The sequence below is a fragment of the Coenobita brevimanus genome, chromosome 75 (assembly GCF_032717465.1).
Source record: "Coenobita brevimanus isolate Jiangsu-jjx chromosome 75, ASM3271746v2, whole genome shotgun sequence".
NCBI lineage: Eukaryota > Metazoa > Arthropoda > Malacostraca > Decapoda > Coenobitidae > Coenobita > Coenobita brevimanus.
In genome coordinates this window covers 2044004-2061389 of record NC_137028.1, presented here as the reverse complement: position 1 = coordinate 2061389, position 17386 = coordinate 2044004, and the positions used below count along the sequence as shown (strand labels likewise).

General features: G+C 39.0%; 1 protein-coding gene across 1 annotated transcript; it reads right to left on the bottom strand.

Moving 5' to 3' along the window:
- Window positions 1-4923: 4923 nt before the first annotated feature.
- On the bottom strand, window positions 4924-15925 carry LOC145407984 (motile sperm domain-containing protein 2-like). The gene is made up of 11 exons (XM_080278789.1): window positions 15875-15925; window positions 14301-14537; window positions 13894-14071; window positions 13604-13767; window positions 12971-13176; window positions 12193-12277; window positions 11762-11874; window positions 11363-11560; window positions 8819-8944; window positions 7820-8105; window positions 4924-5005 (listed from the first exon to the last, which is right to left on the bottom strand). Exons 2-10 carry the CDS (start codon window positions 14530-14532, stop codon window positions 7878-7880), a joined length of 1530 nt encoding a protein of 509 aa, XP_080134915.1. The 5' UTR covers window positions 14533-14537; window positions 15875-15925; the 3' UTR covers window positions 4924-5005; window positions 7820-7877.
- Between the last annotated feature and the right edge of the window lie 1461 nt (window positions 15926-17386).

Genomic DNA, 17386 nt, shown 5'->3' with positions numbered 1-17386 from the left:
AAGCAAATGACCAGGGATTTGGCACCCCTTTTTAATGCAACAGCATTCAGACTGACCCTATCAGATTAGGTACTGTATATGTGAAACTATAGTACGTGGTGAGACCTTTTGGCCTATCAGATGGAGCCAGGATTCCGTGGGCTCGAATGATGAGTGAATGGAAGCGTGGCCCATTGAACTGGGCAAAATTTGGTTGTCTGGACCCTGTTATTCCTCACCCCGCCCAAGGGTGGGAAAGGAGGTCTGGATGATGATGATGACCAAGATGATGCAGAGATATGCAAAAATATAAAAAGGACATACAAAAGCATCCACTTTTAATGCCTATCAGGGTTGGGAACAGTCAGGCTGTGGCCCTCTTGACATCATATAGGAGTGGGTAAGTCTGAAGCAACAAATCCAAAGATTAGTCAGGGCAGTCCCCCGCCTCCTACTGCGGTGACAAGAAGCCACCCCGGAAGAAAAGGTTTAATTTTACAAAGTTTATTGGCTGCAATGGAAGACTAATGAAACTGTTATCTGCACATAAGAAAAGAAAACAAAGCAGAAAAGAAATCAGAGGCTGGAAGACAAATGAGAAGCAGAGACATTCAGTGTAACAGCAGAGCAAGCTAGAAGATTGACTTGTTCATTACCTGGATACCAACATGACTGAGTAACAAACCAAGCTGTACTAATTAATGGCAAATAGATATACAAAACAGCCATTCCAGGATGTACAGAACTAGAGGATGAGGGCTGGAAGGTGATTGGAGGTGAAATACAGCACCAAGAGTCAGAAAATGCCACAAACAAAGAAGATGAGACTGATATGCCACAATGCAAAGTAAATGACATACAGCTCCACCGCTAAAATACTAGCACACAAGGAAAGTCATTATGGAATAGAGGAGTCAGGAAATGAAACAACAAACCCAGTATCATCCAAGGTTTTGGCCCCATCTGTGTGCATGGGGACAGCAAATGTGTGTTCAGACAGATGATCATAAAATTATGAGTGGATAATAAGCGAGGAGACTATGGATTTAGAACAAGTCAATACAGAAGGGCAAATGGGATGCAGATGAAGCCAAAGTGGCAGGAAGCACCTGAAAAATTTCCCTAGATCACCCACTAATGGCATGTGCCAGAGCATGAATGAAAAGTTTACCAGGTCACTGTGGCAGCAAAAGATTACCTACCTGACAGTAGTTGCCTTACCTTCCCTAAAGAAAAATCAAACTCATTACTGGCTGTCACATTTACTATAACATGAAGTGTATCAAAACTACATAAAAGTAACTTAATCCCAACATACAGTATGCTATTTCTTCCAACATACACATGCCAACTCTTTTTTTTACTTTATATGTTAAGATTCATACAGAATCTTGGCAAAAGATAACTGTTTAAGTTACAGGTAACAATTCCACACAGAACTGCCTAACTGCTAGTGGTAAGTGTACTGTACAGTTGACTAGGGTAATATAGTGCTCTGAGCACATGATAATAATGATAATTGGAAACCATCAATAAGTGTACATTCCTAAACAGACACTCACCTCATACATTTAAGTTTCAATATACAAAAAGTAAAACCATCTTAAAATACAAGTTAATATATGGTATACAAGTATAATATACAACATTCACTGTAGATAACAATGAGTGTGCATAAGTGAGGCTCTTGTTCTGAAGTAACAGGAGATACATGAAGACCTGAAAGAATATTATGTATACAGAATGTCAAAAACCAATGTGGAGGTAATTTCTGTGCAATAGTAACTTGTGATATGTTCTTTAGCTACGTCAAATAACATCTACCTAGTATACCATGGGTAGGCAGACTGCTAGCAATATTACACTTTCATAATGCCCATTTATAAACTGTGTACACGCTGCTGATAAAAACTTACTTGAACAGCAAAATGCATATCTGGAACAGACAAACTGGCATGAAGTTTCATTTACCTACATATATATTTTATACAGTGGATAGGCTGTTTTCTCAGTCCAGATTGAATATTGTCTACTGGCTAACCATCATCTCTGCCTACTATGGCCACAATGATTTTATATAAATAGATATCAAATTATGCATTTTCCTAAACATTATTGCACATCTAAATTAGTTCCAGTACTATAATAATAATTTATACATGCTCAAAATTTCTTTAACTTTGAGACTCCATTCATGCCTGCAGAAAATGAGTACATCCAACAATCTCTGTCATAAAGCTTCATTAGGTATAAAGCACATAATGAACAAAGTTTAAATCCTACAGTACAATGCTTGTTGATAATCAAAACAGAACATAAAAATGAAAAACAATTTTGTATCTAAATCCACAAAAATACAGTAGAGCACCACAAGTTCTCTTTTTCCTTTCTGCTATTTTACAGAATGAGGACTGAGTTTAGTTTTAGTAGTGTGACAGTATTAATCAGAGCCATTTGTACTCAGTGGATGGATGGAGTTATGATATATACCAGTGCAAGTACCTGTAAGGTGACTACATGCAAGGTAAGGTAAATTACAAAACTGTACTACTTTGCAAATTGTGTGATACTGTTACAGACAAGTGACACATGAATACAGATACAAAACCTTGCATCTCAATCTCCAGCTATCTCAGTACAGTGTTGTGTGCAAGACAATAAAAAGATAAGCTTTATTAGCTCCCTGGGTCCCTTTTCTGCCCAGGGACACCTTTTTAATCTTATTCTGGGCAATGATATATGAACTGATTCAACTTTAGCCATGCATCCCACTGCTACAGGTGTTAAAGCAATAGATCACACAAGCATTTTCATTATTATTCCTAAGATAATAAAAGTAGAAAAGAACACCTAAAAGATCAAGGAGAGTACAATAGTGAAACTTCAGACATAGTAAGCTTTCAGTAACACCAATATTCTAACTCAAGGAAACTTGTAGTGCTCCACTGTACTGTTATTTTATTTAAAATGTTGTACATTTCTCAATAACATCTTCATATTTTAATTTCACATTTTAGTTGTACCATTATATACATTTAGCTATAAGGCATGAGCAAAACATAACTCCCTTTTTCCCTCTGTATCACAGCTTCAGCGATAATATTACTGTACAATCTTAGTATCTACAGTCATGGCTGTCCTGTACTGTACTGTTTACCACTGTAGAGGCAGCAGCAATAATTGCAGTATATATTTACACATTAGAAATATACATCATGCATACACACACACAAAAAAAATCATTTACTATATAAGTATAATCATCCCATAAAAAAATATACCTACAGTATATTCTATAACATAAACTTACGGTCTTTCCATCATTGGTCTGCCACTTTTGGCTCTTCCTTCTGTGTTTGTATTTTAACTGCTTGCTATGAAGGTAAAAATGGAATAAATACAGAAGCACCAGTTTGAGGGGCAACAGGTCCCTTCTAAATATGTTTTGTGCTAACAGTCATGTTTAACAATCTAGAAGCTGGCCTTAATGAATTTTATCTATACTGTATATGTCCGTCCAAAGCAAACCAACGTGGGTAACAGACTGTACAATAAGTTCTTACTCTGCAGGAATACTCTGATATCCGGTGCCCAAACAAATAACACTCGCTACATTGAACAAAAGAAATTGGGGAACACTCCCACAATCCAAATGGCTGTTGATTTGCTAGTCCAAACACTCTGCTGCTCCCTAGGTTTGAAATCGCGTGTCCAGACATGGATATGGAGGTGCACGCAGCTCTCCCTGTCCTCCCTCCCCCCCTTACTACTCCCACAGTTCCCAACCCCCCCACAAGCTGAGCAAAAATGGCTGTCCACCTCCCAACAAAATGGCTGTCCACCTCCCAACCGAATGGTCAAAATTACCCAGACGGCCTCACGAGCCACGAGCTGGTGATAGAACCTAACCCACTAGCTGAGCAAAAATGGCCGTCCACCTCCCTACTGAATGGTCAAAGCTGCCAGGCCAGCCGGTAGAAACGGAGTCAGCGCTGCCGTGCAGGTCTCCCTCCTCATCCCCCCACCCTCCCCCATTCCCGCTAGTGCGCTGGCTGCTTGGCCTGTGCTCATCCTCTCACTGTGTCTGATGCCCTCAACACATCTCAGCACTGCATCTCCCACCACCTTACCTTCCTGCATATCTGTTTGATGTCCCATTTTTTAGCAATAGTACTGTTCATGCGGATAATAAGACTACCTATGGTGTTTCTGTGTCAGTCTCTATTGACTGAGTAAGGTATATGAGAGTTTGGGCCTGGGCCTGGAATGCATATCTGGCTTTTTTTCAGTATCTTATGGGAAAACTGCTTCAATATCTGGCAGCTCACTGTCTGAACACTCCCACTGGTACACATCACCGGATATCAAGGTATGCCTGTATATTAAAAGTGCTTAGCTGTCTCAATGTGTCAATATTAAAAGTATAAACTGTCTCAACAATCTGCCAATATTAAAAATACTGTCTCAGAGTGTCAATCTGTATAAACCCTTCCTGGCAACCATTAAAACTGTCATAAGTGAAGACTGCTATCACAAGTTTCATACCTAATATTACAAATTAGAGATTTAATTAAACAGAGTAATTTTAAAAAGTAGCAAGGCTGAAAACACTTTACTTGTTGAGCTGAAAACATGGCCTTCTAAATCAAAGGGCAAAATATATCTTAGTAGCCAACTCTCTCTACAGATGCCTAAATATCCTTTATATACAGTACTGTATTTCATTCTGGTTGAGCAGAGTATTTTGTTGACAAAAGGAAATCCCAGCCTCCAAAATTTTTCCTCTTTATATACTTTTCCATTTTCTATATGTCATTTGACAATAATACCTAAAATAATAAAAACAATAATATTAATAATAATAATTACAATAATAATAATTAATAATAATGATAATACCTGGTGGAGGGTGGGGGCACTCACCATCCACTCACTCAATGCAATGCTGCTCTCAGGAGGCTAGCCTTTCCTCTCTTCTTTCCTTCCTTCTTCTTGTGTCCTTTCCATTCTTTCTTCCCTCTTCCTTCTGTCAACGAGTGACTATACACTGAGTGACAAGCCAAATGGTTTCCTATACACCAGGAAACCATTTACTACTGGGTAGTAACCATATAACCAAACTATGGCACCCGGAGGTTCAGTGGGTAATTAAAGCGCTCCAACCAGATTTAGCATGTGTCGGTTCTTATCCAAGGGGTGGTTAGGGTTTATTGTTCAGGTAATGCCACTCAGGGATGAGTGAGGCTGGTCACTCTCATCTTAAATGTCAGGACCAACTTGCCTAGCCCCAGGCTCCTACACTCCTCATGGGGCACCACAGGATTAGGTGATGTATGTATATACAGTATTATCATTATTCATTCATTCATTCATTGCCAGACGCCATGTATCCCAAACGGGGTGGCCAAGGGCTTAGAGTTAATTGTTTTACAAGGAGGGGCACTAATCCTCCACCATCCCCACTTCACACGTAGGGATGCCAACTGCATCTGGTGTTCCCAGGCGGTCACCCATCCAAGTACTAACCGGACCCAACGTTGCTTTATATGATTATAGTATAATAATAATAATAATAATAATAATAACAACAGTACACTCGATATAACAAACTACAGTAAATAGTATCAGACGTGATGTTAAAGCCGATAGCTTGTTACAGCTGAACACCATGCAGTTCAGTAATTTCTCAGACGTCCTGGCTTTTACTGAACAAAGATTTTTACACAGCATTGTTTGGCCATAAACTCATGTACAAAAATATACAGCTGGGTCTACATGGCTATTTTTCTCAATAAATGCTCTTATTAATATTACCTTATTTTCCTTACCTTTCAGGAAGTAATTGCACTGCAAATAAAGACTGCAAGTAAGCCTTGGATAAATCTATGTTTGTTTGTCATGCCACGCTGGTCAGTGTTTCCCACGCATCCATTCTTTTACCAAATAAAATTCGTTAAATGAACATTATGTTCAGCCAGTTCAAGGTGGCCATTAAAACTGAAATTCATTAAAAGAGGGTTCTGTATATTGAGTGTATACTGTCATAAAAACAATAATAAAAATTTAAAAATGCCACAATCCACCTGAGGGGTTAAGGAATACAGAACCCATCTTGCCTGAAGAGGTTAAGGTAAATAAAGAACATTCTATCACTGGATAAATCAGACTATGTACAGTATACAAGTATTGTATATTTTACATGATCCAGTTATGTTTATCCAGCAGAGTATCTGACTTCAACCCCTTGACACCTATGATGTATTATGATGTATTATATATATCAGACAATTTCATCAACCTGGGAGAGCCCCCTAGTAGTGAGCAGGTTAATGAAGGCTATATGAAATCTGTCCAGCGTGACAAGTCTCTCCTACGGTGAATAAAATTATTAAGAGACTGCAAAATTTAAACAGATAAAGCATTATATCACTGGAGTGAAGGGGTTTAGAGCATGCCAAAGCAAAAAAAGGACATGATGAGAAGTGATGACTTTGTACGTCACAAAAAACTGAGTGTTTTAAAAAGGTAAAGAACTTACTGTAATGGTTCTAGTTTCGCTTTAATGCCCTTTACAGTGTAAATAAATCAACACTGTTTATAAAGCTATTGCATTCCTGTACTATGGTACTTGATGGCTGCAAGTAAAGGTTATGAAAAACAAACGTACTGTACTATCGTGTCCGTGAAAGTCATTTGGGGGATGATGGAAATTTGAATGAATGAAAAGGTACAGGAACTATCATGTGATATACAGTATGGTGGTTTGGTCAAGCTGAGCATATGGGGAACATCAAAACACCAAAAGAGAAGAACATGTCAGTACAGTACAGTGGTGTAATGAACCAGATACGATGATGAGAGTTAGACCATGAATACCATGAATGGACTGGGTAAGTAGTATATGCAAGGTGGTGGTCTAGGATGGAATACAAAATGGCAATTAAGCTTGGCTAAACTTAAATGGAAATCTTTTGTTGCTGTGCAGAGGATAACAGTGGAAATATGGCACCACGCACAGAAAGGATAAGTAGATAGAAACTAGCTGAGTTCATGCTACTTTGGCAGTGATTAACTTCTAAATATATAAGTAATGCTTACTCATGCAGTATTAAAATAAGTGCGGCATAATATGAAATGCAGTGACCACTAAATTAAGATATGGCTCTTTCATGAATGTTAACCTTGTGAAAAAGTTACCTGTATGGTATTTTTTATCACAATATTTGAAAACTATAAACAAGAAATATAATTTCACCCTGAAAGAAGCTCACACTAAGACACAGATAATAGTCTATGAGTACACATTTCAAAACTCAATCTCTTCCTATATAAATGTTATGTAGTATTGTATCAGTGATATAACTGCACCCAAATGAATCACAAAGGAAAATCATAAGTACATAATATATATGTCCTCTACATATACTATAACATACAAACAGGACAGCTCCATCCATAATTCAGACATGACTAGTAAGTTAATAGTAACCTTGGTGAACCCTAAATAAAATAGACCTACGCTGAAACAAAACAAGCAGTGATTTGTTCATTAATACTGAAAATATAAACAGTGTTGTCCAACCTGAGATAACTGTGTTGCAAACCTGTGCTGATGTTTTACTACAAATTTTGAACATAACATACCGGTAACCATTCATAAGCAGTTACTACTGTATATGCTTGTACACTCCAGCATTCTTGTTTACTTTCTTCAAATAACTAAAGAATATTCTGTTAAATTTGAGAAATGTTAAGCAATCAGGAGTGCAATATTACCAACACCTTACATCAAATATAGTGTTTCTTTGTGGGGGGAAAAAAAGTCCGGTATTATACTTACAAGGACTATAGGTGAAGTCACAGTCATCAGAAGGGTATGAATTCAGTGACTGAAGGAGCTATAATTCTTGGTAGTTGGTGCCTGCTGGGAGTCCTGCTCCAGCCCGTGCACTGGCAGCTTGCATGGTCGTGGCTGAGTGCATGATGAGGCTGGAGGTCATGTTGTTCGTAGCTACCACTAAAAACACCAGCACTACTACCATTACCATCAGCATCACAAACACAAGTTTTTTGGCTGATCTCAGCTGCTCCTCCACACCAGCTTGACGCAACAGCAGCTGGTCAATCTGTAGGTGTTATACAAAAATTTGAGAACTTGTAGAAGATTATCACTCTCAATAATATACAGGAGTAAATAAAAACAAAGTTATGACTCTAAAACCTTTTGAGACCGAGGGAATTCTCATAACTGAAAAATATCTAGTATCAGGTTCATGCATGAAAATAAATGAGAGGGTTAAAGACGTAGTTTTAATCCTATGTAAAAGTTCTGGGGACAATGGCAGCCAGTTCTGTGTCTACTTTTTATTACTATATCAGAGGCCTTTATACGATTTCAAACGAAGTTTATCCTGGGAGTTCCTGTATGCAATGGATCTTGTGCTTATAGCAGATAATATGGATGAGGTACTGGGTAAAGGGTAAATTCATAGCATGGATGGATAAAGTGAAAGTAGAAGGCCTAAGAGTGAATGTAACTCTTAAATTGGAAGATGTACCTGTATTTTCTTAGTTTATTCTTGGTACTCCCTGACATCTTTGTTAAATATGGAGAAATAATTCACTGTGATGGTGTTAGAAACAGTTCTAACTTCACAACTTTAATTTTTTTCCTGAAGCTAGACAAAACTGGCTGGTAGCAGCAGCAGCAGGGAAAAAAAACAGACTACAGAGGTTCAGAATGCAAAAGCATGAGTCAACTGGTGATGCAGCTGAGGGGAATACAGCTGTACATGGGATATATACAGTTTCTACCAATGACTATGATGCAAACGCTTACCTTGGAAAGGAGTTGTGGGGTGAGAGAAGCTTGTACAGCTGAGGAAGTGCTACCTTCAGGGGTGTTGTCTGCTGCTGACACTCCAACTCTCAGTCGTGCCTCAAACAACTCATCTTTGCTAACAACCTAGCAAAGAGAACACAGTGCGGTAAAGTACATAGTAACATTCATATCATCATCACCATCATCATCATCTAATCCTGTGCTGCCCCATGAGGAGTGTAGGAGTCTGGGGCTAGGCAAGTTGGTTCTGACATTTAAGATGAGGGTGACCAGCCTCACTAATCCCTGGGTGGCAATATGTGAGCAATAAACCCCAAACAACCACCCCTTCAATATGGAAACCTGCACAAGCTCAATCCAATTGGAGTGCCTTAATTACCCACTAAACCACCAGGAGCCATAATTTGTTTATATGGTTACCACCCAGCATAGTAAATGGTTTCCCAGTGTACAGGAAACCATTTGGCTTGGCACTCAGTGTAGAGTCACCCATAGGCAGAAGGAAGAGGAAAGAATGAAGGAAAAAAAAGACAGAACAGGGAGTGCAGAGTTACCCATAGGCAGAAGGAAGAGGAGAGTATGAAGGAAAGAAAGACAGAAGAGGATGGAGGGAAAGAAGGAAGGAAGAGAGGAAAAGCCAGTCACACAAGAGCATCACTACATTGAGTGAGTGGCTGGTGAATGCCCCCACCTACCACTCAACATTAATATATTAATGTTAATTTAAACAGACAACTTACTCTGAATATTCAGACTGATATCACCAAGACAAAATATCCAAAGGCATATCGGCCATTACAGTCATTATTAGTTGGAGGAGTGGGTCTTACAGAAAAAGATTCTAACTCTGACTTGTTATCTTTCTCTTCTTAACACTTTCACTCCCTTTGCCTTGTGTTTTTTTTCTTTTGTAACACATTCACTGCAAGATGAAGCACTGGCAAGGTTCTTTGATGCCACTAACCCTATTACTAATATATGTATCAGAATTGCCCCCAGAAGGCCAAGGTAGGTGGGAGCGCTCACCATCCACTAACTCGATGTAGTGCTGCTTTGGGTGTCTGCCCTTTCCTTTCTCTCTGTCTTTTTTTTCTTCATTCTTTCCTCTTCCTTCTGCCTACAGGTGATGGCTTTACACTCCCTCTTCTGTCTTTCTTTCCTTCATTCTTTCCTCTTCCTTCTGCTTATGGGTGACACTACACCAAGTGACAAGCCAAATGGTTTCCTGTATACCAGGGAACCATTTACGATGCTGGGTGGTAACCGTATAACCAAAAGGCGACTGGTGGTTTAGTGGATAAATCAGGCGCTCCAATCAGACTAAGCCTGTGAAGGTTTGTATCCAAGGGGTGGTTGGGGTTTATTGCTCATGTAATGCCACTCAGGGATGAGTGCAGCCGGTCACTCTCATCTTAAATGTCAGGACTAACATGCCTAGCCCCGGGCTCCTAAGCTCCCCGGGCAACACAGGATTAGATGATGATGATGATGATGATATATATATATATATATATATATATATATATATACATACACACACACACACACACACACACACACACACCATATGGTATGGTATGGTGTGGCATGAAAATGAAAAGCCAAGAGTGACAGCAGTGGGGATAGGACTGCTGAGGAATGTATGTGGAGTACAGAGAGTGGATAGGATATGAAATAATGTGATTCATGAAAGATGTGGAGTGAGAAAGTCTGTGAACACAAGAATCGAAGAGAGTGTACTGAGATGGTATGGTTATGTGAAGAGAACGGATAACAGTGGTGAAAAAGGTATATCTGAGTGAATCTGAAGGAGTGACGAGGTGAGGTAGGCCAAGGAGAAGGTGGAGGGATATGGTGGATGAGTGTGTGAGGAAAAGAGGTTTGGAAGTCGGTGAGGCTAGGGGACTGACAAGAGATCGAGCTGGTTGGATGAATACTGTGAGAAGGACCACATAATTAGGGATCTGGCACCCCTTTGTAATGTGACAGCATCCAGACTGACTCTATTGGATATGTTTATGTGAAGCTACAGAACTTGGTGAATGTTTTTGGTGTATCAGATAGAGCCAGGATTCTGGGGGCTTGAATGGTGAGCAAATGGAAGCGTAGCCCATTGGATTGGGCAAATTTGGGCTGTCTGGACATTGCTACTCCTCACCGTGCCCTAAGGTGGGAAAGAAGGTCCGGATGATGATAATATACACCGTATATATACTGTAGGTACCATTTAAAAAGTTCACAGAAGTGCCCACCATGAGATCCATGCTGTACAAGGGAGAACCTTTTACTCAGCAAAAATCCTGGGTTTGACCCACTTCTGACCATCAGAAAGTGTTTTATTGAGATATTGTGTACCCAAGGTCAGACATAAACTATCGACTCCCCACGGGCTGTACAAAACACTGCAAATGTATACACAAAATGGATGCAATGTGTGTGACAAAGAAGCAGCCTGGAGGCAGTCCTGTCATGGGGTTCCAAGGAGGATGCAAACCAATAGAGATCATGATGATGCCCTTACCACAGTCCGGAAGCACACACCTTAAAGAGTTGTGATATTTCTTGCGAATTGAGGTCTGTGGATGATGCTGGTGCAACCATCACCAGAAATTTGTCCCTGACCAGAGTTGCTGGAGCCAGCTGCTCACTGACGCTCACCCCAACATCTAGTCCTCCACCTGGCTCCATCACACCCACTGATGGCCGCACTCGGTACTTCTCCGGTGATGTGGTCTTGATCTTACCAAAAAAATATTATATATATATATATATATATATATATATATATATACAGTATGTATATATATATATACTGCTACATGCTTTACTCTGATACAGGGTGACATATTCTGTCTACTAGGGGCAGTACGGTCAAGAATGTCATTTGATGATATACAAAGTCTTGTACATGCTGATTATCATCAAGAAAGATAATTATACCTTGAAAGCAATGGCAATGTTTGTAGGGTTGGTGAGAGTGATGCAGGCAGTAGCTCCAATGCTGCAGTTTCTAAACACCAGTTCTTCACTAGGTTCAATTTCTACAATTACATCTGTAAGTAAAATTAAGTTAAGTATACCTGAAAGATCACTCAATATACAACCAAGCCTGGTGTACTGAGTTTGTAATATCTTTCTTACATTTGTTCAAGCTACAATGCCTAATAAACTAATATTTATCCTTTTCATCTATCCTGGGAGGTACTAAAGTAAAACAAGGAGGCAATTCATGGAACATTTTCACAGTAGATGGGTAAGATAAAGCCTTCATCAACACCTTCAGTATGTTACAAGAAGTCTTTCCTAAGCTGAGAACAATCACATGGATAGAAGGGGTTATGGTACAAGAAGAGATAAGCATTGGTTCATACCTCCACTGGCAGATGTTGCCCGCCGCACCTGAGGTCGGGTACGCAATGGTGAGGCTGGATGACCACTGCCCTCCGCAAAGTGAACCTGTGTCATTAAATACTTACACAGTATAATGTGTTGGCTGTGCACAGACATTAACTACATACTGTACTTAATCTATCTTAAAACCACAACACTGAGATTTTAATAATGGTCAAGATTACAAACCGAAGTCCAGTCTGTCTATGAAAATAATAGAAAATAATACCTTACAAATCAAATCAGTAAGACAAAAATTCAGACTTCATTACTGATATACAGTTCATATGATAACTATTAATATACTTTCAGAAAATCTTTATCACCACCACCCAGAACTCTTTCTTCCCATCTGAGGATGGCACGAGATGGAACCCAGAAAGCAGGGAAACTATCAAAAGCATGTCCAGTGAAATGAGCCTGACATTTATACACACACTATTCAAGCCCCCAGACTCCCAGCCTTTCCTCAAGGACCTAATCATCGGCAGATGCTGGAGAGGGACACCATGAAGTCATACCAATACAAAATGACATCAGAGTGGAACTTTTATAACTTTTTATACAGGAAAGATGCACAAAGCTTCCTTCCCACTGAAATTACAGTATCTTAGAACAATGCAAGCGTCCTCCTACAGCTGTCTCTAGTGAAGTACACAGGAAAAATTAAAACTTAAATTTCAGTCCCATGGCAAACAAATACGAGTTTTTACGTCTTACTTCAAGAGCCAAAAACTCAACAGGTAAAACTGGAATCACCTTGCGAAGTTCAATATCTCCATTAGGAATGTGCTGACTGGCAACAGTTGTCTCAGGCTCAAACACGTAGTCAAAATGATCAGTGCCACCCCATGCAACAAGGGCCTGATCAGGGGCCACGTACTCCTTCAGGGACTTCTTGTCAACAAACTTAATCTTCTCAACTGATTTAGGAGGTAACCATGTCTTGATGATCTTCCACATAGCTTAAAAGGAGAGACACATGATTATCACATTTGAAAATTTCTGCCACATGCAATAAACTGGAATTTCAGTACCATTATCACTATTCTAATCCATTCCCATAACATAAATGAGGAGGGTAGATCCAGAAACACGAAAAAGGAATAAAATATATATTAGTTATCAACAAAGTGCCTTGTTAAATGGGACAAACATCTGGTTCAAACTCCACCATAATGGATACACTGTACCAGCCAAAATGCCTCTTGCTGTGAATAAGAACGTTATAACTGACAGTTGTGGAGAGTTCTATCCAGGACACTCCAGCAGTATCCAAATTACAGTACCTGGTAACTATGTAGAACAGAACTAACTGAATCAGGTAGCATGTATTTCTTAGCTTAACATAAATGTTTATTTTTTAATTGCAATTTTTTATAAATATCTCACCATTCAGCAGCCATGGCATCTCAAAAACTATGATGTAGTTCAGGATCCATGGGTAATAACACTTGAAGAGGTTAATCATATACTGAATAAACTCCATGTCCATGTTCTTCATGCCTGTGTCACACATGTCAAAGAACACAGTGATCCATTCCCCTTTCTCCTCTCTGAAAGCACACAGAGAATGAACATAACTATCTTATCAGAATAAAAATTACATATACCCGTACAGTTGCAGTATTATATATGTATGCAACTAATTTCGCTGCTTTTGCAAGATGAAAAGTTCATACCTTTCTAGTCTTTCTAGCCAGTATATGAAAAACTTTCTCATCAAATCCATATCATTAACTCCTTTCTGGTGAAAACGGACGGAAAACAGCAAGATCTTGCAGCCATCCTTGTCTCGGTTGTGGCTCAGCATTGCTCCCTTATCAAAGAACTCCTGTGGCACGCTTTCCTTGGTGATGTCTGAAGAGAAAAATATTTATTCAAGAGAATGAAGTGCTGCAAGAAAAATAGTGGACTGACAAGAAAATGACATGTAAAAAATGCACCATGTTCTGCAAGGGTATTTCACTAAAATAAGTTGCAATCACAAGAAGCATTAGGAGTTGAGTTAATCCACGACAAATAATTAATTATAGATCTCCTGAAAAAAGTTAAAAATGCATAGCTACCTGTACGAGAAGCTACCTACGATTGCACTGGTTTTCATGTCTCCATTTCAGTGTGTCCATCACCATCTCTAAAGCCAATTTCTGGTCATTATCATGATGCATCAAAAACCGACGGATGTATTTGTCGTCTGTCTTTATCCTCTTCACATCTATGGGATCATAAGTACCACCTTCTGTCTCAATCTTCTGCACTGCACTACTTCGGAGCTGATCAATTTCACTTTTAGTTGGCTCTGGAGGTATCGATGACATCTTGCCTGAGGGAAGAAAATACGTGCATGGGTGGTTAAACCTGGGTGGGATTCTCAGATATATTTACAATCAATTCCCTGTTGTATCTCAGATATGGTTTTACACAAAAAACTAGATATGGGAAGATTCTGCACTCCTTTCCTTGATCTTCCAGCTGAAAACAGTTATGTCTTGCTGTAGTTTTCATGTCATAACTTAAGACTAATTGAAGAAGTTTGAACACAACAAAGTGGATGATTCAACAGCTTATATACTTGTCCAACCTGAAAAAAAAAATATATATATATATATATATATATATATATATATATATATATATATATGTATAAATGGTCGGGAATTGATCATAGGTTCATTTGTGTATCCCAGTCCTAGGGAATTTTTTTTTTTTTTTCATTCATTCATTGCCAGATGCCATGTATCCCAGACAGGGTGGCCAAGGGCTTAGAGTTAATTGTTTTACAGGGAGGGGCACTAATCCTACACCAACCCCACATGACACGTAGGGATGCCAACAGCATCTGGTGTTCCCAGGCGGTCACCCATCCAAGTACTAACCAGACCCAACGTTGCTTACCGGCATTAATTTGTCAACTTTTCAATTTTCAACTCGGGCAATCATTTTTCTCGAGCTTAATTTAGTCACCCAACACACCATGCAAATAGGTGGAAAATATGGTGCGGTAGTGTTTCGGTGGCTCAGTACCTTCAACACTAACGGGACCTAACCTTACTAGGAAAACTAAACTCTGTAGTTATAACTCCAACTGTGCTATAAAACCTATGCTGCCATTTCATAGGTAGCTTAAATACATATTTCTGAAATTATCTTAAAGTCACAGGCTGTGGCTTCCCACATAAATTCCCTTATGATGAATCTGAAACAGAAGTGCTGTTAACAAAATATGATTAAAATAATGAAATACAGCTGTACCAAATATAAAAACTGAGACCCCATCTGGACTATTACTTACGACCTGTAACTGTACACAGCATCAGTCATTGCATATATATATGCTACCAAACTGGCCTAATACTGATTATAATTTCGGATGATCATGTCTGAAATGACGCAAAACTTAAAGAGGCATATCTAACCTTTCAACTTACCTTGATTTTTTTCCTTTTTTTTACAATGTGAAGAGCTTTTTACCTAATTTCCACTTGGCCTTGAAAAGCCTGCGAGTACAACATAAGGCAGTGAGCTGACAACTAATCTGTGCTTCACTACCTACGCGATAAGCACTATCTTTATCATCTACACCACTGATTTCTTTCAGATCTAGCCAAGCTTTATCTAATCGTGGTTTCTAAGCACATACAAACAGCTTAAACAACTTACGCCTCAACCTTTAATACTAAGCTGCTTATGTCAGAAACATGTAATCCATTACCTAAAACAGCCTACACATCACTAACCTTTGAATCAGCTGATCGCACAAGCATTCAACATTGCTTTTAATATAATTATATTAACATTGTTCATAACAGATTAGATATTAAGTTATTTTACTTCTGTTTACTCATTTTAAAAAATCCGAAAATTATGTATTGAAAGGCATCTTCCACAAACTGCGCAGAGGATTGCAAACTCCCGGGAGAACAACAACAGCGGGAAATTTGAATATCATTTGTCATCAAATATCCATTAACTGTATTCTGATCAACAATACTGTAGTAAATGTGCTGCGTCGATATCATAATGTTCTCGACTAAAGAATTTTCTGTGAAATGTGAAGCAAACGTAGCTGCTACTGTGGCCCTAGGTAAGCTGTCCATCTCCTGTAGTCCACCATCCTCCTTTCGAAGGGGAGGAAAAGGGAGATAGGCATTTCATATGATTATAAAACAAAATCCCCAAAGGAAACCCCTTCCTCTCCCGATAATATTCTCTTGGACAAAATCCGAAAGGGCAACCACCGAGCCCCAAACACAGTAATATCCCCGTGGATAAAATTCCCCATGATATGTTGTAATCCTCTTACGGTCAAAATTATTTGCAGGAAACCACAACAGATGCTGACCAATATAAAGTAAATACTAGTACACGACACAGAGATCAACCTTTGACCTCACCCTGTGACTCTGACCTTTGATTGTTTTCAAAATCGAATCCCGTCATACTAAGCTAACCCATATTATTTCCACAAAGTATGATCTAAATCGGATAAAATGTGCCTGCCATGTAACTAATGTTAGCAAATCAATACGTCAAGCACTTGGCGGACCTTCAACATAGTTTGGTTAAAATCGGGTCAACTCTGAATTACTTTGTTAAACACACACACACACACACACACACACACACACACACACACACACACACACACACACACACAGTAACACTGGAAATGTAAGCTATCTAAATATGTGTCCGGATGATGCAAAAATAAAAAATAAAATTACTACCACAAATTCTTGCACAAAGCTACAAGAAGACTTAAACTTCATGACTGGAGCAATAAATGGCAAATGGAATTTAATGTAGACAAATGTCATGTAATTTGGTTTGGTAAAGGTGAAAAAAGACCAGATTGGGATTATAAGTTGGGAAGATCAACCCTACACGTATCATAAAGCGAGAAGGACCTAAGAGTGATTTATCAATAACTGACTACCTCCGGCTGACCATAGTAGTGAGTAGGTAAGCAACATGTATACACCAGCATTCACATATATAAATGAAGACATGCTGAGAAAGTTAACATCATTCATCAGACCAATCTTGGAGTATGCATTCATAGTCTGGAATCCTCATCTCAAAAAACACATTGATAAGATTGGAAAAGTACAAAGGACAACTACAAGATGGGTACCAAGCTTAAGGAATCTAAGCTAAGAAGAAAGACATGAA